General features: G+C 35.1%; 1 protein-coding gene across 1 annotated transcript in view; it reads left to right on the top strand.

Annotated features, from left to right (window-relative positions):
• The window catches only part of LOC126815460 (carnitine O-palmitoyltransferase 1, liver isoform), a 41,578-nt gene that overhangs the window by 11,038 nt on the left and 4,719 nt on the right, over positions 1-25,821 (top strand). The window contains exons 2-13 of the mRNA XM_050541113.2: positions 3,761-3,915; positions 4,528-4,650; positions 9,545-9,848; positions 10,382-10,486; positions 11,548-11,679; positions 13,274-13,328; positions 14,794-14,923; positions 17,216-17,355; positions 17,865-18,064; positions 20,509-20,659; positions 21,692-21,763; positions 24,669-24,829. Coding sequence (XP_050397070.1) covers positions 3,761-3,915; positions 4,528-4,650; positions 9,545-9,848; positions 10,382-10,486; positions 11,548-11,679; positions 13,274-13,328; positions 14,794-14,923; positions 17,216-17,355; positions 17,865-18,064; positions 20,509-20,659; positions 21,692-21,763; positions 24,669-24,829 — 1,728 coding nt within the window. The remainder of the gene's footprint in view (positions 1-3,760; positions 3,916-4,527; positions 4,651-9,544; positions 9,849-10,381; positions 10,487-11,547; positions 11,680-13,273; positions 13,329-14,793; positions 14,924-17,215; positions 17,356-17,864; positions 18,065-20,508; positions 20,660-21,691; positions 21,764-24,668; positions 24,830-25,821) is intronic.

The following is a 25,821-nucleotide window of genomic DNA, read 5'->3' as shown; positions in this document are numbered from 1 at the left end:
GAAGTAAATGTTTGAAGGTACTCAAAGAAAAAAGAATTATTAAAACAGGTCAAAAAGGTTCAAAGTTTCACGTTTTGAAAATATACTTAATCAACAGCCACCACCCATTTTTGGGGGCATAGGTCAAAGTTTCAGAAAAATCCTATGGTTAGATCTTGAGAAATCCGATTTGTGGACAAAACACAAAAAAATAAATAATAATATCTTTAACAAAAACAATAAGCTTTCATATGAAATATGAAAGCTTAATGAAGTCTTATAACAACAAATATTTCCCTTTGATGGAATATGACTTCGCTATCTCTCTTATTTATAACAGATTAACATGTGGACCGAAACCACCACCTAGGCTTAAAATATAATCCTACAACCAATACAACTTTACTACACAAATAAATTAATTTGTATCTTTAAGCATGTCTTCTTAATAAAATGGAAATCTTAAACATACATTATGCAAGATTTAAATCTGCCTATTTCAGGTCTTTCTTTAGGACCAAAATGTTTTCTAAATTATTAATTAGACATTAATTAACTTATCCAGGCCATAATCAACTCTCAATGGCATCAGATTTCTCTGATATTAAATAGATTAGAACAGTTCAGCCATATTTTGATTTAAGCTAAAAGGGAGAAGCGAGACTTAACTTTAACAACCAGTATGGTGGTTGAACTTACAGCACACGTCTTGTCAAACCTTCAAAGGCTAATATCTTCGCTCGCAATAGAGTAATTTGAATGAAATTTCCAAATTATTCATTTTACATTATCTATTTTCGACTATTACAGCAAGAATGGCTAGCTCTTTATCTAAATCTTACATAATGTGTCTTTAACTAATTTTTATATATTAGGCATAATTGATTAGGTTGTTCCCACTCCCCTCCTTCCTTATGATCATAAGCTTACAACTTATAACTCAAAGCATATCCCCACGCATAGATTCAACATTTCTTCAACATATCACTTACTAAATTTATTTTCACTGATTAAAGCGAGAATTTCATATTTTCTAATAAAGTCAAAGCATAATTATTTCTATGTCTTTTGCTCAATAGGTTGTCAACTCACTATTATAGGGTCATAGGTGTCATTCTCACACTTAAAACTCATTTACACCAGAAATAATAACACAATTATCTCCCAGTTACCTCCCTTGTTTTTCTATTCCCCACCATGGAATAGCTATCTTCAAACATTTGAATTTGTAGTTGAAAATGATATTTTTGCCAATTTCTCAACTGGCAATAGTGAATTATAGGATTAACAGGACTATTCTTTAACAAGGTAGGACTGTTTATATATAACATCTTTTTTAGGGCTTTATTTTAATACATTTTAAAAATATAACTTAAAAATATGAAATTGTAACTTTAAATTATAAAGGAGGGCCTCATCACTAACTGCATTAAGATAATACGTCATTCATTCCATACATTTGAAATAGCTCTTTATTGTCTTTATTCATTTTAGGTTTATATGTTCGGATTTCTATGGCTTCCCACAATACTCTCTGATTATGCATGGGGTTATGTTTTGAGCTCTTCAACTGTAGATTTTAATTTCGTCCAAAATTATCTTTTCTTTAAGATTAACACATTAAGATGGCGTGATGGTGATAAACGTACCATTAAATGTCAAACGAGACTCCAAGAAGGGCCAAGTGAAGAAAATATGTAATAGTGGAAATAGTCATATTGGTCACACTGTCTCGGAATTGTGACATCATATTCAAAATCAAAGTCTGTCAAGAAACAAGCATTCCAAGTTTTTTGTTGATCGCATATTAATTGGCGGAGTCTTAGGATTTTGGGGAAAAGTGTCGTCCTCATGAAGAACAAGATGAGTAACGGTTGAGGTCCAGTTTCTGGTTCAAAAATTATACTAAATATTGAAAATTTGACCAAATTTAGATGTGAAAATAAAGATTTTTGTTCTGCTTAACAAATATATCTTGGTTTAGATTGATTTTATATACTCATGGAATTATACCACAGTAAGGAATGTACATGTGTATTTATGCACAATGGTTTGATTTACCTTCCAGATTTGGTGAAAAGTATTTAATATGATTTTGGTTAATAATAACTCTTCTTCTAATTGAGCCAGAATGTTCAAACTTGGTGTAGGTGTTTATTAAGTCAATGCCTTGATGGAGTGCGAAGATGAGCATTTTCGGCTTTGGGTAAACAGAGATAAGCAATTTGATTGGTTAATGCTTTGGGACACGATAACTTTAGTTCTAATTAAGTGAGAGTGATGAAACTTGGTGTATAGTTTCATTACATCAATACCTTGACTCAGTTCGATGATGAGAATTGTCTGCTTAGGCTAAGGAGCAATAAGCATTTTGATTGGTCAAGACTTTGGAACATAACAACTCTGCTTCTAATTGAGTTAGAATTTTTAGACTTGATGTAGATGTTCGCCTTGACTGAGTTCAATGATTAACATATCGAGCTAAAGCTAAGCAGAGATAAGCAATTTCCTTGGTCGATGCTTTGGGACAAGATAACTTTGATTCTATCTGATAGAGAGTGATGAAACTTTGTGTATAGTTGATAATTAGTTTGATTGCTTGATACTTTTAAAAAAATAGATGTGCGATTAATTAATATGTGTCATCTGGAGATTTGGGGATTTCGGCGGGGGAGATCAGCCTCACTGTTGGCTTGTTAAACTTGATGTAGATGTTCATTAGGTGAATGTCTTGACTGAGTTCAATGATTAACATATCGAGCTGACGATAAGCAGAGCTAATCGATTTCATTTGTTGATGGTTTGGGACAAGATAATCTTGATTCTATCTGATAGAGATTGGTGAAACTGAGTGTATGGTTTGATTGCTGGATACTTTTGAAAAAAATAAATGTGCGATTAATTAATATGTGTCAATTTTTTATTTTGGAATTTCGGCGGGGGGCATCAGCCTCACTGTTGGCTTGTTTTTATACGTCCACATTATGTATATTGCCTCTGTCTCTGTATGTGTGTCGTCTACAGGCCACAATTCTTAAGTGATTATCTTCAAACTTTACATACTTATTCCTTATACCCTAAGGATGATCCACGTCCACATTATGTATATTGCCTCTGTCTCTGTATGTGTGTCGTCTACAGGCCACAATTCTTAAGTGATTATCTTCAAACTTTACATACTTATTCCTTATACCCTAAGGATGATCCCTATTGTTTTTGGTGCATGCCTGACCACCAGGGGCAGAGCCACGCCCATTTTTTGTATTTCTTCGTCTGTAAATTTGGCAAAACAAACCTAACGCCTAGCCTTCTTTGCCTCTTATCATATTACAGCCATTTCATATTTCATTCTCTTCATTCTGAAAAGTACCATATCAATTAAAGCTGGAATGTGGACATGTATTGCAGCGTTAGCGATGCTATACTGACAGAAGGTTGGCAAATCTCGATCCCAGAGATAACATTACCCTTCGTTTATCTCTGCTAAAACTCGCCGGCCATTAATCAGCGGGAATTCGGTTGTTTACCCCCCTCCTGTGGCTACTGATTGGGGAAGGATTTGTTAGAATGAAATGCTGCCGATTTCAAAATGGCCAGTGAGTTAAACGACGGGTAAACTTACCTCTGGATCGAGATTGAATGCTAGCTTCTGTTGCTATTGTAATTGGTAGCTACAGTAATTAATTGAATCTATATCAACATACTGTTTTTAATCGGAAACAAAGTAATATGGTAGATGATGTACAGATTGATTTTTATCACCATTGATTATTTATTTTAGGAATTTAATTCAGAATGGTTTGTGGCCAACCAAGATTTGGAATCTAGGAGGTACAGTAATCTTGTTAACTGGTATGTGCCATGTTGATTCACAGATAACCAAACCAATAACAGATGTTGTACATTGGACAGAAATACACCTTCACATTCCCAAAGGTGCTAGTTATTACTTTTACTGCAATTTATAGTGCTAGAATTTATTCTAATTAGTGCTAGGATTTATTCTAATTAGTTGATTAGTAATGTTCCTAACTTGAATTAAATGATATATTTTATGGAATTGTAACTCATAGTCATATTTTATATATGGAATTGTGATACACTTTTAAGAATGACAATTTAATAGTATTATATTTTGATATTTTGTTAAAAATTACAGAAATTTCATATCAATTTTATTTAAGATGTGTATACATAGATCCAGAGAATCTTGTTGAGTCTTGACTGTTATGTCCCAGCGCAAAAGGATGTCATGCCCATCAGTCTTTTTTTCCAGTTTGCCAAGTGTGCCATAATCTAGCACATCTCTTTTCATCTTTCAAATACAAAGAAAGCCAACTAATAATAATGCAGATTATTAGCAGTGTTCGAAAAATGTATTGAAGGATACCTCATGAAATGCAACTTATGGATAATACACAAGTTGCCATATTAACTGGGTGGGAAAAGAAATAATCAAGAACTAATTAAAAGTGATACTAGGGGTGTTGCAAAATGATCTCTTAAAAACAAATTTCATATTTCTTGTATTGATGGGTTTGTTTTTAGGTTTTCCAAAAGATGTGAAATCCTTCCTGGCATCAACTGTTGTTGGATTTGGCTTTTTCATTGTATTATATCATGTTAGAAGATATGCTTTAAGACTGCTGCTCAGTTACAGGGGTTGGATGTGTAAGATATACTTTTTTGTTATTTACCACATGGTTATATATTGTTTTTATTTATAATAATGACATTTATGAAGATACTAAATACATGTAGGCATATTATATGATTTAGAAGGTAGAGGGAGAATATGAGTAGTTAAATCCTACTGATATTTAGGATGCATAAATTACAGATTTTAAACATCTTTTAGGAAAGAGAAGGAGAGTAATACATATATTAACACCTACTCAACATTAACTAACAGTATTTTATATCAATAACCCATTTACACACCAGGATCTTTAACAGTGAAAGAAAGCCTGTTAAGGTTAAGCTGGGTTAAAACAACTCGCTATATAGGCTTCTCCTACATATATATTGAAAAAGAAAGAATGTTTAGGGTTTGCATTGTCATCTTGCAAAACCTAATTCAAAATGCCAAGGGAGTTTGATGAATATTTATTGGTTATCGCTTTGGATTTGGGCTGGTTAAACCATAGAAGTTGAATTTGCAAAAGCATTTACCCTAATCGGTTGTCATAATATATATGCCTTAATAATAATTTAAAGAACTCTCGGAAGGATTTTTAATTAGGAAAAAAAAATAGGCCTACATTATCTACAATTTCCATTGCTATGAAACAGATTAGATAGACGCAGTTGAAATGATTTGTAAACTTTTAACACTTTTCTATAATTGTAGTTTTATTATCAGTCTTAATTTTGATAGATAACAAATTCCAGGTCATTTGCCTAATGTTTTTTCCTTTGTCTGAACTTTGACTGGAAATCATGTGAAATGAGTAATAGGGTCACTCTAATTACTGTCTTTTGCAGGAAGGATTATATCAGTGTTACTTTCTATTTATAGTATGCTAGTTAAACATACATTATACCACACTGATCAGCAGTGAATTTTCATAGGCCGCTACAATCACTGATAAGGATGACATTGATGCGACTTAATGAGCCAGAAATATTAACGTTTTTCCTCCCACAAATTAAATTCTAAAACATTTTTTTTAAGTATTAGAAAAAATAAATAACGGTGTTTGACGTATTTGTATGTAAAAATTATTTCCTATTTAGTGCAAATGGGTATTAAAATGAGTAAACAGCTCTATTCTGCCCGAACGATGAACGTCTTATGTAAACAATGCACGCGCCATTGAGCCAATTATTGACGCCGCGTGATGAGACGTCGCATGTTAAAGGTACTCTTCTTTTACAGAGATATTAGAAGACTTTCGTAATCCTCTGTGAAACAGATTTACCTTATGCAAGAGCTAAATCTGTCTATTGCAGGTCTTTCTTTAGGCATGAAATGTTATCAAAATTATTAATTTGACATTAATTAACCTTCCAGACCAAAATGAACTCTAGATAGTATCGGTAGCCTCCGATCTAGTGTGGATTATGGGCCGATTTACTGCATAACTTTCCTTCATGATGTAACGATTAACTGGATAATCGAGACTATGTTGTTTATCGTACTGACTTTAGAAATGATGATCGAGGCTAGACGGAAATTTCAATTGCTTAGTTCTCGGTTTATAGTGGATCAATTTGAATGAAATTTTCAGCAAACTGCCTTTACATTATCTAGTTTTTAACTATTATAGTGAGAACTGCCAACTCGTTATCGAATTTCCCATAATGTATCTTTAATATATCTTAATCAATGACTTTAGATGAATAATTTATTCTATGATAGTTTTACATGTATCTGAATGGTACGGTGCTCTAATACTTAATTTTCCAGTATTATCAGACAAAAGACAATACAATGACAATTATTATTAGATTTATATCATTTTTATACGCCCACATTTTCATGTGGACATATATTGTCGTCGTCCCTCTCCGTCCGTCCACAATTGTTTGTGGACACTCTACAGGTCACAATTCTTATCCGGTTTTGACGAAACTTGAAATATAGGTTTATCTCCAAAAGATCTCGGTTGCTTTCAATATTGGCATGTATCGGACCGAAACTTCATGGATTATGGCCCCTGATTGTACGAAAAATCACATTTTTAGCTTTTGGACCCTATAGAGCTCACAATTTTGATCCGATTTTGAGGAAACTTGAAATGCATCTCTATAACCCAAAGATCTTGGTTGCTTTCGATATTCGCGCATATCGGATCATAACTTTCTGAATTATGGCCCCTGATTGTACAAAAAATTGTGTTTTTAGAGGTCACAATTATTATCTGATTTACAAAAACGTTTGAATATATCACTGTTACACCGTATAATGTTGGTTGAGTTTGAATTTCGTGAAAATCCGACCCTTCTTCGCAAATAGTGTAATCATATGGTATATCAAGGTTGTGGACCCTCTAGAGGTCACAATATTCAGGCATATCGGATCGTAACTTCCTGAATTATGGCCCTTGATTGTTCGAAAAATCGTTTTTAGTTTAGCTTGTTCTCTATACATCTCATGCAAAATGTGGGCGTATCCTGCCTGGCAGCCGCTGGTGCTTTCAGTAATAGAAACTTGACATACTAATAAATTTCATTTGAGTAATCTCTTCAAAACTGATGTCAATTTTGTAGTAACAAAAAAATCTATACATACAATACTGGATCAGTGATGGGATTTTGCCCGTATATTCCGGACTTCTCCGAATCTTTTTTCCAAACGCCCAAAATTGTCTGACCGGGAATATGCCCAATCGGACATCAAGACATGGTGAATAATATTCAAAATTCCGAAACTATAACTACCACTCAACCAGATTATCGTCGATAATACACTGGATTGATTAGGTAATTAAGTGATCAACGTATGTATCGTGTTATACGGTCTATAAACCTACCTTGATTAACTACTTAATCTGCCTTAATTGACTGACTTAATCCTTTGTCGGACAATTCATCAATCTAATTTTAAATAGAAGCCATTGTTTCCCCTTTGTCGGACTATTCATCAATCCTTTATAATTTTAATCTTCGTGTTAACCTCGTGGTTTCTGCATTATCGGACATTTTAATAGCATTGATGTGAGCCGACAATAGGTATAAACTAGTCATAGAAGTCACATATTGTAAGAGTATATAACGCCCAGATCAATAGACAGTCATTATAATTCGTCTGCGATATCACTTCGGTGGAAGCGAGCGTTAAATAAAGCTATTTCACACATACACACACACACATATCCGAAAAATACTAGACATTGCTAGCACCCGGTTACAGCACTCGGGGAAACCTCCGCAGATTCCGTTACTCTACATCTAGCTTCGGCTGTATGACAGTAAGTGATATGTACCTACGAACTTCCCGGTTTTAGAAAGAAGTTATCAAAATTGCGCCGTTTAGAATTTTCAGAGCAAAGTTGTCCTTGTTTGAAGAAAATCTGATTAAACTTGAAAGAAAAACAGCTTCAGACGGTTAAAGTACGATAACTGAACCGGTATTAGAAATCTCACGAGACGCGTGAAATTATGAAATGTATACGTGACAAAATACATGCTTCTAATGTCGAAGAAAAGATTCTATTTTGATGGCATATTCTCGGATTTATGATCATATTTTGAATGGGGTTTATTTTTTTAAATAAAGAAATAAGTAATCTAGGCAATGTTGACAAATATGTCGATTGGAATAGTGTAAGTACTTAATTGTTTTAGACGATAGCGCATGCTAGAGTAGAATGCGACTATTTAGCGGATAGGGTCATTCGCTCGTTATGGTAGAGCGACGTTTATTGCCCAAAAAATTTTGGGATATCATATTCTTACCCTCTGTACATAAGTCGTAACGGAGTATAAGAGGAGTGCCGAACTTCTGCTGAAAAATGTAGCGACTTATGACCCTAAAATACAGTAATTTTGGAGGAATTTGAAACAGTTCAGATTGGCAGTAGTCGGCACGCTTTCATTCTATCGTATTACGAAATTTGTAGGAATATTACTGACATAAATTTGAATACCGTACGGGAATTAAATATGAAAAATAACGACGTGATTTTTGTGTGTGGTCTAAAAACTGCCATCTTAAATAATGATATGAGTTATGTCCCTTTATTTTCGGTAAAAATGTCTGAGAAGAAAAAATTTGAAATCCCATCACTGTACTGGATACAGCCTTAAAAAATGATTTTTGCATTAAAACAAATGAAAAACCATCACCTATTTTTTTCAAATGGCCAGGCAATGGTACCTTTTCTCTATTTTTCAACATTAATATTAAATAGGGTAAGAAATGTTTTATCTGGGTTACTACATGCCACTTTTTACTCCTGATATGTATAATTTATATTTCTAATTTTATCTTGAATTAGGTGTACAAACTACTAGGTGATAACAGACTCCTGTCAATCATATCACAGTATCATAAAAGATAAAACAAACTATGCTTTCTCTTTATATAAATATCTACATGTATATTGTCAAATTAGTTGATATGTATGTAGGCCTAGATATTAAAAGTAAAACAGGTCTAGTAGGTGACCTATTTAATCTCTTCATAATAATTAACTAATCTAGTTAAATTTTTTATGTTTTACCTTATACTTGTACAGGATGTTTGTTTTAGCCCAATAAAAATATTGGGCTACCTTTAGAAAAATAGTAATATTCAAATATGATGACAGGGAATAAATACAAATTGATTTGACATAGTTAACATGACATAATGTCAAAACCACTAATAAGTTAATGGAAAGTAATAATAATTTATTGTTCTGGCAAAAATAATTTATTGTCATAACACTAATAATTTCTTTGTGTGAAAACAATATTCCAGGTGAATGTATTGAATTTACCAAAGTTATGCTATGGGGTTCTGATCTGCCAAAGTAATTTCATATACCATACTGAAGAGATAAAGCTACTTGTGGGTGTATGTTTCATTGCCTATCAACCCATGTTTGGTGAATTTTGTATTTTATTTTTTTTAAAACAGATGAACCCCCAAAGTCTCAGTCATACACAACGCTTATGTGGGGTTTACTAGTTAAAGTTATATCAGGATCCCACCCCACTCTCTACAGCTGTCAACAAAGTCTGCCTCGAATGCCAGTACCACCTTTAAAAACTACTATTAGAGATCTTCTTCTCTCTCTTAAACCTTTATATGAAGATAAACCAGAGGAATTCATTCAGTTGGAGAAAGAAGCTGAAGAGTTTCAGAAGACCATTGGCCCCAAATTACAACGAGTACTTGTTTTAAAATCATGGTGGGCTGCAAACTGGGTCAGTGATTGGTGGTAAGTTATTGAACATATATTTTTAAACATTTTTTTTAGACAAGGAAGAACCTAGTACCTCATTGACCAACTGGTATTAAATTTGATCAATACATGCAAGAGAAGAATCATCTGCTTGAAACAACTGCAAGGTTTTAACCGTTACTAAACTATTCTTCAAATTTAAAGCCCCAACATGCCAGAATATGAATTTTGTATAAAGTTAAAGACCATGCACAATCAAAAGCACATAACTTGTAAAAAAAAACAATTTTTCAATTGCTCCCAAAAAATATTTCGATCTGTTCAGTTTTTATACCTAATTTATGGCCATTTAAAGTTTGCATAGATTTCTGTTAAACTTTCTGTTGATTTTTCACTACAGTCATTATGTGTCTTATCTGTCTCGTACAAACCAGTCCATTTCTTCATAAAAAAATTTCTTAGTTACCGCTACATTAACTTAGTACATTAGACTATTGAGGTATATGTGAACAGTCTGGCTTGTTGTACCATTAACAATTTTTGACCAATATGTTTTTCCTAATTTATAGGGAGAAATATATATATCTAATGGGAAGAAGCCCATTACCTATCAACAGTAATTATTATGTAATGGATCAGAGTTATTGGAAACCAACAAATAGACAAACTTCAAGGTAAACATTCACTTTTTATAACCCACATATAGAAATGTAGTTGTACATATGCCCCCATCTGTCCACTATATTTATCAACCGATATTTTTTTACGTTATTGATTATTGCCCTTACTAACTTTGTAGAATTTACGGGGGGGTGAATGGCCAAAATGTTAGCGTGCGTTGTATCATTAGGTCTGTCATTGAGTCAACTGGTGTGGTTTCAAATTCCTGCTTGTTCGTGATAAGGAGTAGGGGCGCTTGTCCAACCTTGTGGGTTTTCTCCGGGTTCTCTGGTTTCCTCCCACTGCTAAAGACCCCTACGTACAAGCGAATTATTGAAATAAAATTGAACCACATTTTAGTCCCGAAATGACCTAGTTTGTGTCAAGTGGACGTTAAACCCCATTTCTCTCTCTCTCAACTTTGTAGGGTCATATGATTGCTCTATCAACAAAAGTTATAGTTTGATCTATTTGAAATAAGTTGTTTGGATTATTGCAATGAAGAAGCCTATCGAATATCAACAGATTATGCAGGCATGACTTATGAACTTTGCTCACTTTGTAGAATCTTGGGAAAACATTGAAAATCATCATCTGAACTACTTTATGTTTATATTATTTGGTGCAGTTATTAATAAGTTATTGCGGCAAGGTTTGCAATATAAAGGTATTGCCTAAAGATTCATATATGGGGTGCTGAGATTACTTAGCTGCCAGCAGGCATATTTTTCATTGCTTTGTACTATATTTCTGTTTATAACCAATATTTTTCTGGTTGAAAGATAATCGTCAATTACATTACTACAATAAAAGTTACTAGCTGCATGAACTTCGTATGAAACAAGAAATGGTATCATGTTTTAGAACATGAGAATATGGTGCCCTGTGCACAACACCCATCACTTATGCCAACTAAATGGAGCAGTAGTTTTAATTTCGATTTCCAACCCTGAAGTTACAAAGACCACCAATAGTGTCACCAAATGACATGTTTGAATTAAAAAAGTACAACAATAATGTCTGGCTGTATCTTTCCTTATTACAAAATAATTTGGAGTTAACATTTTATTTTCAGAGCTGCAAGCTCCGTGTACCAGTTAATGTTAGTGAAACAGAAAACAGATAGAGAACAAGTAGAGGCCTTGACTATAAGAAATACTATTCCAGTTTGTATGGCTCAGTATGAAAGAGTTTTCTCTACAACCAGGTATACTCATTCTTCATATTTAGTTTACTTTGGTGGACTTGGGGGGGGGGGAACACGGTGGCTAAGTGGGTGAGACGCTGGCTCGCTAGCCTGGAGGTTGGGTGTTCGATCCCTGCATTGGCCGAGAAAGTTCATCCAGATTTTCCGGCGTGATTCTCCCTTGTCAGTGATGCAGGACGGAGGGGCTGACAAGGAAAGCTGTCTAGTCGTTCGGATGGTACGAAAAACCAAGGTCCCGTGTACACATTGGTGTGCACGTAAAAGATCCCTTGACAGTTGGAATTCGATATAAGAGTAGGCCGTAGTGCCGCTGTCCGGGCAAAATTTCCCTCATAGCACACTGTATGGTGTATGCCCGTCTTCATTAGCCCAGTTCGAAGCAAAACAGTAGGACTTTAAACCTCATTTCATTTCATTTGGTGGACTTGGGTGGTTTAGCAGTCTAAGCAGAGCCTCATTAAAAATGCATTTTGTAAGATTTAGATAAAGAGCTGGCCGTGCTATAATAGTTCAAAAATAGATACCAGTAATGAAAAATTAATATATTGATCATTTCTTTCAAATTGCTTTATTCTGAGCTATGAGTGATTGTAGTTTGAAATGATGTAGTGTAGTTTGTTTATTATCGTAGCAGCAGCACTTTGCCATCAAGACAAAGACTCAATTATCCCTTTTAATACGCCCACATTTTCATGTGGACGTATATTGTCGTCGCCCCTGTCTGGATGTGCATCCACAATTTGTTTGTTGACTCTCCACGGGTCACAATTTTTATCTGATTTTGATGAAACTTGAAATATATGTCTATCTCCCAGAGATCATGGTTCCTTTCAATATTGGCATGTATCGGATCATAACTTCATGGATTATGGCCCCTGATTGTACAAAATATCACGTTTTTAGCTTGTGAACACTCTAGAGGTCATAATTTTCATCCTATTTTGATGAAACTTGAAACATATGTTTATAACACAAGATCTCGATTCCTTTGTTATTTGCGCATATTGCACTGTAACATCCTGAATTATGTCCCTTGATTTTCGAAAATGCGCATTTTTAGCTTGTGGACCCACTAGAAGTCATAATTTGTATTCTATTTGTAAAAATCACTGTTACACATCAATGAAGTTTGAGTTCGAACTTTGTAAAAATCTGACCAAAACTGCAGGACATAATTGTCGCTCCTTATCTGATTTTGATGAAACTTGAAATATGTTCATATCCCGAAGATCTAGATTCCTGCAGATAATCACGCATATCAGACCATGACTTTCTGGATTATGGCCCCTGATTGTACGAAAAATCACTTCCTATTCTTAGCTGTTCATCTCTTGCAAAATGTGGATATGAATTTATACACAGTGTTTCAGGTCATGAGACAAACAATAGAAACAAATTCTAATGATTTTTAATAATTACTTAATGGGTTGTTACTCGTAATCAGATTTTAGTGTATTGTAATTGTTATATTACTGACAAAGGTAAAAATATGTGACAACCCTTGTTGACTGCCTGGAAGATTTAGCTTCTGTGGGTGTATGTTTTGTTGCCTGGCAACCTATCTTTATAAATGATATATTGTTTTATATTATAGAATACCAGGTGAAGATATTGATGAACTAGTACATTACAGTTCTTCAGAATCAAAGGTAAGACTAAACACACATGTAAAATTTCCTGATGAAGTCTGGGCCCGATTCCTAGAAATTTTTTAAAGTAAGCACAAAGTCATGTTTTACTTTTTCTTACGTATGAAACTTTATAAAATACCATCTCTAGAGAATTCTCGGTGATCTATCACTGTGTGACATTTGCTTGTTCTTGGAATGTCCAGTGCATCATACGCCGCCTAGGTGTGTGCCCCCTATACACATATAAAATGTGCCAAAAAAATGCAAGCACGTGCAAACAGACTGAATAATTGTGAGAGCGCCTGATCTTAAAGTAGCCTGTGTGTTTGTGTTGTTTACTAATGGGTAAATAAATAAAATGGTTTCAGAGTAAAAGCGAAATTTTCCACAGCATTCTTCTCGAGAATATGTTTCTAAAGGATTTTCTCTGTCTTTAAATTGCCTCTTTGATATCAAAGATGAAAATGCCAACAAATAACTCTACGATCATTCATTTTGTTTGAAGCAGAAACAGACTTAAGGTTGGTAAGCAAGCTGTATACCTTGCTTGGGACTTGTGCTTAGATTGACAATGGTTAACAATGAAGTTGTTCTTAAATTTTTTCTTGGAACACTTAATGATGTGCTTTTGCTTACACTGAAGTCTACTTAAAATCTAAGCACAAGAACGTTCTTAAGAATTTTCTGGGAACACAAAATAAGATAAGTTTACTTAATAAAAGTCATAGTCTACTTAAAATGTAAGCACAAAAACATGCTTAAGATTTTTCTAGGAATCGGGGCCCTGGTCTTGGAAAACTTTTTCTAATCTATATAAATATAAGCTTTTGACAATCCAATCCTTTGCTATTTCTACTGGATGTTTCTGTTTATTTATGACCCAACTTCACACATATCTTTACTAGTTTACTGCAATACGTAGCCTTAGAAATATTCACAATTCTGAATGACCTGGCTTGTATAGAAAGAGTTTCAGAATTAAGCACAGGTGTATATTTTGTTAGCGTCTAAAATCCTTTATTATCAACTTTTCAGTACATATTCAAAGGCTCAACAAAAGTTTGTATTGGGAAGTGGTATTGGGTGTTCTAGAATGTAGTATCGTATAATATTGAGGAAGTCATGGTGATTCAGCTCATTAACCAGGAGACCCCGGGTTCCATCCCAGCCAGTGTTTGCCGAGAAAGTTCCTCTTGGGAGGATAGTCATTTCGATAGGACCAAAAAAACAAGGTCCTGTGTACACGCTGGCAGAAACACTGCTGTCCGTGCCAAATTTACCGCATAGCATACTGCATGGTGTATGTCTGTCTTCATTAGCAATAGCCTGGTTGGTGCAGAAAAGTAGGCTGTTGAACCCCATTTCACTTCATTTCTATATTGAATTATTAGTATTGCTTCTAGTTAGAATGAAATATTATCAAAAACAATGTAAACATTAGTGAAATATAAAGGTTAATAGTAGGGTATGTTATATTTTGTAGCATATAGTTGTACTACACAAAGGTGTTATGTATAAAGTAGATGTATTTGATTGTCATGGTAAGATTATACCACCACAGATATTAGAAAAACAATTTAACTGGATCGTAGTAAATGCATCATTTCAACAAGGTGAGTTTCAACATTGATATTTACTGTTGTCTACTAGTGTAAAAAAGAAGATATTAATAGGTCATTAAATTAATACCACCTCTTGTATTCTGATGATCTCCTACAGTTTTAACAACAGAATACAGAGATAAGAGTGGCTATGAAGACCTGGTTATCCCGAGTGTCGGTGACTAGTTTCGTTCGTATTGAACTCTTCAGACTGGTTGGACTCACGTGTCAGTGACTAGTTTTGTTCGTATTGAACTCTTCAAACTGGTTCGCTCATGTGGCAGGCCCTTTTATTTATACTATTCCGAAACCCTGATGGGGTTTCCATGGTTACTAATTGGCAGGATTACCGTGGTTGGACTCTAGGCGAGGTTTGCGAATTTCTTACTGGGGTCGGTAGCTCGCTTACCGGGATTGTACCGAGGTTTGACAACTTGGCGGATTTACTGGGGTCGGTAGTTTGCTTACCGGGGTTGTACAGAGGTATGACAACTGATCGTTTAGATTGAAGTGCCAGTGTCCATAATTTTGTGAACTAGGATGCCTTTGGTTGGTTTGTAATATTGTTACTTGTCATAACAATAAAGGAATAGTATATAGACAAGTGTGTTGAGGTAACACCCGTGAGAGGGATAAAAGGCTGAATGTAAATCCAAAGTTGGAACACTCAGGGGTAGAGCATTGTAGTGGACTACATGTAGTGGAAGGTCATGTCAGAGGTCATACAAGTGATTTTTGACCCTATGATGTCAGGCATTTGATTAACCAATCGGCGTTGGATGTTTCTAGTGGGTTACCCACAGTTCCATGCACCTCATGCCAAAAACTTACTGTAACGGACCATTTCATTGGCAAATCCCTCACATCATCCAGAATGCGGGTTACATAAAAACTATTCCCGATCCTAGTGTAGTAAAGACAAGTAAAACGAAATTTTGAACTATAAAAAACGAAACGAAATAGGATCTGTGGTTTAATCAGATTGCTTCTTCTCTAGAAGTCAAGAGAATTTCAGAAGAGCTGACCTTTTCTCACACAGAATCTTGTCAAATCTGCAATTGATCTACTTTCAGTTTCTTTTTGTCCCCCGCCTTTCGAAGAACACAGGGAACTATTAAAATGGGTTAGTCCGTCTGTCTTGTCTGTCCACCCGTCTGTCCGTCACACTTTTTGGGACACAATAACTCTTTCTAATTGAAGTAGAATGTTCAAATGTTTGATGATGAACATTGTCTGCTTACAGTAAGCAGAGATTAGCAATCTGATTGGTTGATGCTTTGGGGCATGATAATTTTGGTTATACCATGACTAAGTTCTATGGTGACAATTTTTTGCTTAGGCTAAGGAGCGATAAGCAATTTGATTGCTCAAGACTTTAGAACATAACAACTCTGCTTTTAATTGAGGAAGAATGGTTAAACTTGATGTAGATGTTCATTAGGTGAACAGGTTGATAAAAAGTCGCCCATTCAACATTGATACATAACCGAAGGTGAACAGTCCTACCCGTCCAGTTAATGCAACGGACAATCTCACCCCGGTCCACAAAAGAGGGACACATACACTAGTCACCTCCCACTTCCGATTTCCAAGGCATAGTCTAAACCTTGACTCTCATATAAATAAACCTTTTGGTATTAATTCATACCTACATCATACTAAACCTCTAGGGGGCCATGTTGAATTATACAGTATTTAACATTTTAAAATCTAACTACTTTATGGAATCGACGACAAATCTAAACTTGGGCCTGAAATGTTATCTAAATTATTAATTAGACATTAATTAACTTATCCAGACCATAATCAACTCTAGATGGCATCGCTAGCCTGCGATCTTAAGTGGATTGAGAGCCGATTTACTGCATAACTTTCCTTCTCGATTAAACGATTAAATGAATAATCGAGACTATGCTGTTTATCGTACTGACTTTATTAATGATGACCGAGGCTAGGCAGAAATTTCATTCGCTTAGTTCTCGGTTCATGGTGAATCAATTTGAATGAAATTTTCAGCAAATTGCCTTTACGTTATCTAGTTTTTAATTATTATAGTGAGAACTGCCAACTCGTTATCAAATCTCCCATAATGTATCTTTAAGTTAAGGACAGTGATTATTGATTACCATCATTTTGTTTTTCTTCTATTAAATTATTGTTTTACATTGTCTTATTCAAGGTATGTATGGTGTGAACTGGATTTTATAAGATTTTTTCATTTAAAACATATTTAGAAGATAATAGTAAGTGAATGAAAAAGTAATCTACTTCAGTTAAATCCGAAATTGTGCTTTTATTTTTCAGAAGCTATGTCTGAAATGTGTAAATCAATACCAGCCTTGACTTGCCTTGATAGAACAACTGCTGCCAGAGTCAGACAACAACATTTTAAAGAAGGAATTAACAAAGAATCTCTTGATATTGTTGAAAGATCCATTATATTTGTAAGTCTTGTATACTTTGGTAGACTTGCTAAATCATCCTACTAACATCCAAGTCTATAGAAATAATGCAAATTCTGTGACCCGACAAATAAATTTAAATATGTAAGTTCACAATCATTCATTTACAGTTTTGACCTCTCTTTGGCTACATTAAGTGCAAACCTTTAGATTAGCCAATGACAGATGTTGTTGAATAGTGACCGCTAGCCTTGCTCCGTAGGCCAAAGTAGCAGAGGCTGTTTAAATTTCTAGGGCTACATTATTGAGACTGATACTTTGGTAATATTTGAAAACTTCCAAGTTCAAATGAAGATTGATTGTATGCCTTATATAGTATCAATGAAAATCAGTGACATTTGTTAATATGGAAATTAAAATATTTTTATGTAACCTATGCTTCGTTGCAGTTTGAAATTATTTCAATTGTTTAAAAGCTGTTTGACTTAAGTCAAAATAGTGATTTGTTCATATAATTGTTGAGATAATTACATTGTGTAATTTGTTTACAGATATCTTTAGAAACTACGTGTTATGAAGATATGTCTGAGAGAGCAAAATTTCTGCTTCATGGAGATGGAAAAAATATCTGGTTTGAAAAGTCCATCAATCTGTTATTTTTCACTGATGGACGAGTTGGTCTTAATTGTGAACATTCTTTTGCTGATGCCCCTGTTGTTGCTCATTTACAAGAATTTTCCATGCTAGGAGAGTAAGTTGTACATTTGACTGTTAGTTCTTCAGCATCTTGATTTATGTTTTTATATGCCCACATTTTCATGTGGACGTATTATGCCGTCGCCCCTGTTTGTCCGTCCGGGCGTTCGTCCACAATTTGTTTGTGGACACTCTACAGGTCACAATTTTTATCCAATTTCAACGAAACTTGAAATACAGGTTTATCTCCCTAAGATCTCGGTTCCTTTCAATATTGGCATGTGTTGGATTGTAACATCATGGATTACGGCCCATGATTATACCAAAAATCACGTTTTTAGCTTGTGGACCCTATAGAGGTCACAATTTTTATACGCCCACATTGAAATGTGGTCGTATATTGTCGTCGGCCAGCCGGCAAGCATACACAATTGAAACTTAAAATGTAAGTTTATAACCCAAAGATCTCAGTTCCTTTCGATATTCGCGCATGTCGGATCGTAACTTCCTGAATTATGGTCCCTGATTGTACGAAAAATCATGTTTTTAGCTTGTGGTCCCTCTAGAGGTCACAATTATTATCCGATTTAAAAAAACGTTCAAATATATCACTGTTACACCATAATTTTGTCTTGAGGTTGAGTTTCATGAAAATCGGAACAAAATTGTCAGACAAAATGGCCCTTGTACCCAAATAGTGTAAACATCTGGTATATCAAAGTTGTGGAGCCTCTAGAGGCCACAATTTTGATCCAATTTTGATGAAACTTAGTTCCTTTCAATTTTCGCGCTATCAAATTGTAACTTCCCGAGTTATGGCCTCTGGTTGTACGAAATATCTCGTTTTTAGCTTGTGGTCCCTCTAGAGGTTACAATTATTATTTGATTTAAAAAAACATTCAAATATATCACCGTTACACTGTAATTTTGGTCGAGTTCGAATTTCATGAAAATCGGGCCAAAACTGCTGGACAAAATGGCTGCCCGTTGTACACTATTAGTCTAAACATCTGGTATATCAAAGTTGTGAACCCTCTCGAGGTCTCAATGTTGATCCAATTTTGATGTAAGTTGAAATATTCGCACGTATCGGATTGTATCTTCCTGAATTATTGTCATATTGTGGTATATTCTATATCATTGTGGTCTGAAACCTTATGTTTAAGCAGACACAAGTTGTCTCCCTTATGTTGTAGTTCTTCTGCCTTTTAAAGTAATAAAGATAGAGATTGGAATTCTAACATGGAGAATGGTTGATTTTTATTTCCACCCACATATAAATGTGTAACACCCCTGGATCCAAGGATCCGAATACAACATTATGGCCCTTGAATGTACAAAAAATCACGATTTTAGCTTGTGGTCCCTCTAGAGGTCACAATTATTATTCGATTTAAAAAAATGTTTGAATATATCACTGTTACACCTTAACTTCCTGGATTATGGCTCCTGATTGTTCGAGAAATCACATTTTTAGCATACGGATTCTCTAGAGGTCACAATTTTTTTTTCCGATTTTAAAAAACGTTTAAATATATCACCATTCCACCATAATAAAGGTTGAATTCGAATTTCGGGAAAATCGAAATGAAACTGCCGGACAAAATGGCCGCTCTTTGTACGCAAATTGTGTAAAAGTATGCAATATGATGGTTGTGGACCCTCTAGAGGTCACAATTTTTATCCGATTTTGATGGAACTTAAAACATATCTTTATATCCCAAAGATCTCAGTCCCTTTTGATATTTGTGCATTTCAGAAGATAACTTTCTGGATTATTGCCCCTGATTGTACAAAAAATCCCAATTGTTTTTAGCTTGTTCTCTATCCATCTCTTGCAAAATGTGGGCGTATCCTGCCTGGCAGCCACTGGTTAAGTTTTTGGAGATTTTTAGATTTCATAACCTAAATTTTGCGGTTATGAGCTATTAAGAAGAACAATCAAATATTTTTTGTATTTTAAACAAAATATTTCCAAAGTCATGAAACCAAAATACCAATAGATGGTTTCTGAAGATCTGTAATTCAAATTTGTGTGGCTTTATATTGATATCTGTATATGTGTACAAAGAGAACAATATTTTATCTCACCACTTTCATAATAATTACATTTGCAGCTTATTATATGTGTTTTGTAATAATTTGGCTTATGAAGAACATGTGGCTTCTAGTCAGTCATTTGAATCAATGCATAGGACATATTCCTTGAAAGTTGGAATTCAAAGAGTAGTTGAAATTGCAAACACTGATATCCATGCACAGGTGTCCTTTTGCCAAAGAGAGGATGTGGTATGTGGTCGAGTGGTCTAACATTTATGCTTTAGATCAGGTCTGTCATTGAGTAAATTGGTGTGGTTTCAATCTCAAGCTTATATGGGTCAGGATGTGGAGTCGACTGCCCAATCTTATGGGTTTTCTCCGGGTCCTCCCATTTCTCTCTCTCCTCTTTCTAATGAAGAATATTATTACATAATAATGAATATGTTTTTTTATTTGTAGAGTAACTGATGTATATTTTACACCTGATGGTTATGTTATACATGCAGATGTTCCGGGTAAATTAATTGTAACTAAACCAGAACGTTTAGTGTGGGATGTACAAGAGGATTTGGCATCTTCTATCAGAAGTGCTTTAGATTTAGCAAAAAAGGTAAACCCTTTTAAAGTTTTCTTTCTGAAGGTGTTCTTATTGATATTAAAGAGAGAATAAAGTGAAGCAACTACAGTAGAATCTGTATTAAGCTGCAACTCATGGGAATTTTCATGGCTGGCCGCTTAACAGGAGTGACCTCTTAATAAAATCTCATTGTTCGTTAGTGCTGACATCAAGTAAATTTTATGCCTGGATGCATTTTGAGCAAACATACAATTTGCATTGGTAAATTTGGCCGTCGCTGAATTTTGCTTTGAATGAAAATTCTTTGACTCAAATAACTCATGTAAATGTGTCATTTTGTACCAACAATCATACTACTGTCTACCATCATGATGTATTCGATAATATTTATCTATTTCTGTAAAGAAAATCCTTGAATTAATTATATTTTATCAAAAAAGCACATGTCCAAAAAACATCACTAAATTTTTCACCGATTTTCAGGGGGATTTTCAGGGGGTCGCTAAAACTTTTGTTTAACAACAAATTGGCAATGGAAAATAGATACTAGATGATCATGATAAAACTCAGCTTTGTCAGTATTTATAGTTTATTCAATTTGTATCAAATAATGTTTCTCGTTACATGTGAAAACAAGGATCAGCAGATCAGGGTTTGTCATGTAATAAAACAAAAGATTAATTAACAGATAATCCCGGGTTTATTGTTATTTTCACAGTTCTTTTTAACTGATCATGGGGGGGGGGGGCAGATAATTAACTATTAATCACAGAATTACCGGAGGTTCTACGAAGTATGACGAGATGGTATCATTCAACAATGGCTGTTGAATGGGCGATGTTTTGTAAAAATTATAACTAAAACGGTGACCGCTGGCTGGGTCAGACGAGTGACCGTTGATTAAAAAGATGGAACAATAGAATTTCTACCGGGGGGGGGGAGGGGATTGTACTTTTAAATTGATTAAATTTCAAGATAGTTTTATTTCTTTTAACTTATACATTTCATGTTTTATGAATAAGTAGTGTTTAAAATAATAATGAAACAGCTATGTTTATTTTTCAGAATAATGCTGATTTAGAATTGTGTGTACGAGATCATAGTGCATATGGTAAAGGATTTATAAAACAATGCAAGGTGAGGGACTGTAACACTATTTTAGTGATAACAGAGATCAGTTTAGTAAATATATGATTTATTTACATCGGAACAGAATATCAAACAGTTACATAGATGCAACATGAACTAAACTACATCGGGAACTAGACTATGACAGGAACATATCAGGACGGTACATAACTACCGTATTTTACGGGGTATAAGTCCATGTGGAGTGTAAGTCGAAACGTCATATTTTACTGTTTTTCCGACCTCTATCCATATATAAGTCGAATCGGTACATAAGACAAATTGTCTGCGATATCACCTCGGTGGAAGCGGACGTAAAATACAACTAACACTAACTAACTATAAGACAAATTTTTTTCAACTCCACGGTAGCAATCTATTATCGAGATTTGTGACTGTTATCCTAGTCTAATATAATACTATGCGGGTGTACGCCAAGAAAAATTGGCCCATAATATTAAATAGGCCTATGATAAAATAATCAGTTTATAAATGTAGGTATACATTTGATTAATATTCCAAGTTGTGGTCTTTGTTTATTTGAACCAGTTTATACTTCAATATATCCGATAAATATAAGACAATACAGGCTCTGTTTCTAATGACACGTGTTTATAAAGTATGCTACTAAAAATAAAATAAAACTACGCAGTATAGTGTGATTGGTTAATTTAACTGAAAAATAAGAGTAGAAATCTCGCGAGACACATGAAATTACGAGAAACGGAAACGTGCCATTTTTGACGAATGTCTGAGAAAAGATTTTATTTTGATAGCATATTCTCGGGTTGATGATAATATTTTGAAGGGAGAGGGGGATGTTTTTAAATAAAGAAATAAACAAGCAAAGAAACGTCTGCAAATATTTCAGTTGGAATGGTGTAACTTAAAGTAGTTTTGTTTTAGACAATCTAATGTCACGTAAGAGAACAATATCTGTTAACACAAGTAACTTTGACAATCACTATGCAAACTTTCAGACACATCTACCAAGCCATAGCTGAGATAAAAACATTTAAAAATGTCAATTTACGAGTCAAGCAAACGTATTGTGCTTTTCAAGGAATGTAACTAAAACACACACAAAATTAATTCTTCCTAGTAGGTCAGAGCTTGGAAATTTGGTATGAAATGAAATGGGTTTTTCGTTTTAATGTCCTACTTTTCTGCACTGACTAGCCAGGTTAATGAAGACAGCAGCGCTACGGCCTACTCCTCTATCAAGTTCCAATTGTCAAGAGTTCTTTTACGTGCACACAATTGGGTAATAAGGAGGATGTATTCAATAATAATATTAATTTTCTAGTGAGTGTGATCTAATAACCTGCTTTTGCTATGCTTGTCAGTATTTTACAACTATACTATTCAAAAAAAGTAGGGGATATTTGATTTTGGGGGCATAATACTAAAATATGCAAATGACTACGAAAAAAGTCACTATAGAACCTAACAGAAGAAACATTTCCAGTTACATGTGACGCCCAAACGCACCAATAGCTACCGCATGGAATGCAGGTGATGCTTGGGATCATCATGGGAGTCCAACCCAAGATTTGCACGACTCTGACTTTGAATGTTACAGTCATTGTGGCATTGAATTCCAGGGTGGAAACATCAGTTTAATTGTTTTAGTGACCAGAAAACAAATTTTGATATGCGTCGGCTTACCCAAAATGAAAGGTTACGTGCCCTTGGCATGCTACAGATCGGCACAACACAGGCGGTTGTGGCGCGGACGATGAATGTTTCTCAGTCTGTCATAAGCAGGCTATGGTCCAGATACCGTGATACACAATCTGTACAGGACAGACCACGCTCAGGTCGACCAAGGGCGACAACTCAAGCCCAGGATCGATTTATCCGTACCTTGGCCTTGAGAAATGGTGTCATCACAGCAAATCAGATCAGCGCTCGTCTTCAAACAGACACTGGTGTGAGAGTGAGTGGCCAGACGATTCGGAATCGACTGCATAGGGGTCACCTTCGCACGACGTCCTCGCGTGATCCCTTGTTTGAGAGATCATCACATTCAGGCAAGACGTCGTTGGTGTAGGGATCGTCAACACTGGGATAATCGACGCTGGAGCAATGTGATGTTTTCAGATGAGTCAAGGTTCACTGTTGATTTTTTGGACAGACGTAGGAGGGTGTGGCGTCGTCGAAACGAGCGCTTCCAAGACGTTAACGTCATCAGACATGATCGATTTGGGGGTGGTTCTGTTATGGTGTGGGGAGGCATCACTGTTGCTGGAAGAACGGCTTTACATGTTGTTGCAGGGCGTGTTACAGGCCAGTACTACCGGGACAACATCTTGGCAGTCCATGTTGTGCCGTTCGCACGACGTCATGGCCGCCGTTTCATCTTCCAGGATGACAACGCAAGATGTCACAGGGCCAGGATCGTTACAGGTTACCTCCAACAACAGAACATCACCACATTACCTTGGCCAGCACTGAGTCCCAACCTCTCCCCCATCGATCATGTCTGGGACATGCTTGGACAGAGGTTACGTCAACGTCAACAACGTCCTGCCAATGTCCAAGAACTTGCTGCTGCGTTGCAACAGGAATGGGACAATCTGGACCAAAATGACCATAGACGTCTCATTAGGAGTATGCCACGTCGGATCAATGCTTGTTTGGCAAACAGAGGAGGATTTACCCGTTACTGACTTGGTTGTGATGCTGTGGTAACTTTGCTGTTTGACCCCGGGTATCATTTTACCCTTATAATGGTCAGTCTGTGCCTTACTTAGTCTAACGATCATTTGAATTAAATCGATGAATGTGAACTTCATTTCATTTTGTCATTTGTTTCTTCGTCAGTTTCATTAGGTGACTTTAATAACACTTAAAAATCAAATATCCCCTACTTTTTTTGAATAGTATACATAAATTTTACTTTAATTTTTAGGTTAGCCCTGATGCTTTTATACAAATGGCACTCCAGTTGACTTACTATAAAAATGCAGGAAAATTTTGTTTAACTTACGAGGCATCCATGACAAGATTATATTTACAAGGTAGAACAGAAACTGTGAGAACTTTGTCTACTGATACTGTAGAATTTGTCAGGTAATAATAATAATAATAATAATAAAGAGTTCTCTTTTAAGTATTTAAGCCAAAATAATGAAATTTAATTGAATGAAAACGAGATTGAAATCAGATGTAATTAGTTTTATAAAGACACAATTAAGAAAAGTACTTTTGATGGAAATTTAACAGAATTTTTCTGCTTATAATCTGTCATCTTGCTATTTTTATATGCCCATATTCAAATGTGGTCGCATATTGTCGTCCCATACATCCGTCGTCCACAATTGCTGATGGATGCACTAGTTTGTAATGTTACCATCTGAAATTTGTACACTGTTTTTATACGTATAATGTCGTCGCCCCTGTCCGTCCACAATTCGTTTGTGGACACTGTACAGGTCACAATTCTTATCCGATTTTGACGAAACTTGAATTATAGGTTTATCTCCAAAAGATCTTGGCTCCTTTCGATATTGGCATGTATCGGATCGAAACTTCCTGAATTTTTAGCTTGTTGGACCCTCTAAAGGTCACAATTCTATCAAGGTTGTGGACCCTCTAGAGGTCTTAATTTTGATCCGATTTTGATGAAACGTGAAATACATGTTTATAACCCAATGATCTTGGTTCCTTTCGATATTTGCGCATATCGGATCGTAACTTCCTGAATTGTGGCCCCTGATTGTACAAAAAATATATATTTAGCTTGTGGTCCCTTTAGAGGTCACAATTTTTATCTGATTTAAAAAAAGGTTTTAGTACATCACCGTTACACCCTAATGATGGTTGAGTTCGAATTTCGTTAAAATTGGAGCAAAACTGTCGGACAAAATGGCCGCCCTTTGTATGCAAATAGTGTAAAATTTTCATCCAATTTTGATGAAACTTGGAATGCACGTTTAGGACCCAAAGATCTTAGTTCCTTTCGATATACGCGCATATCAGATCGTAACTTCCTGAATTATGACCCCTGATTTTACAAAAAATCACATTTTTAGCTTGTACGAAAAATCACGTTTACCTTGTTG

Source organism: Patella vulgata, chromosome 3 (genome assembly GCF_932274485.2).
Source record: "Patella vulgata chromosome 3, xgPatVulg1.2, whole genome shotgun sequence".
Lineage (NCBI taxonomy): Eukaryota > Metazoa > Mollusca > Gastropoda > Patellidae > Patella > Patella vulgata.
This window is presented reverse-complemented; position numbering and strand designations above follow the sequence as displayed.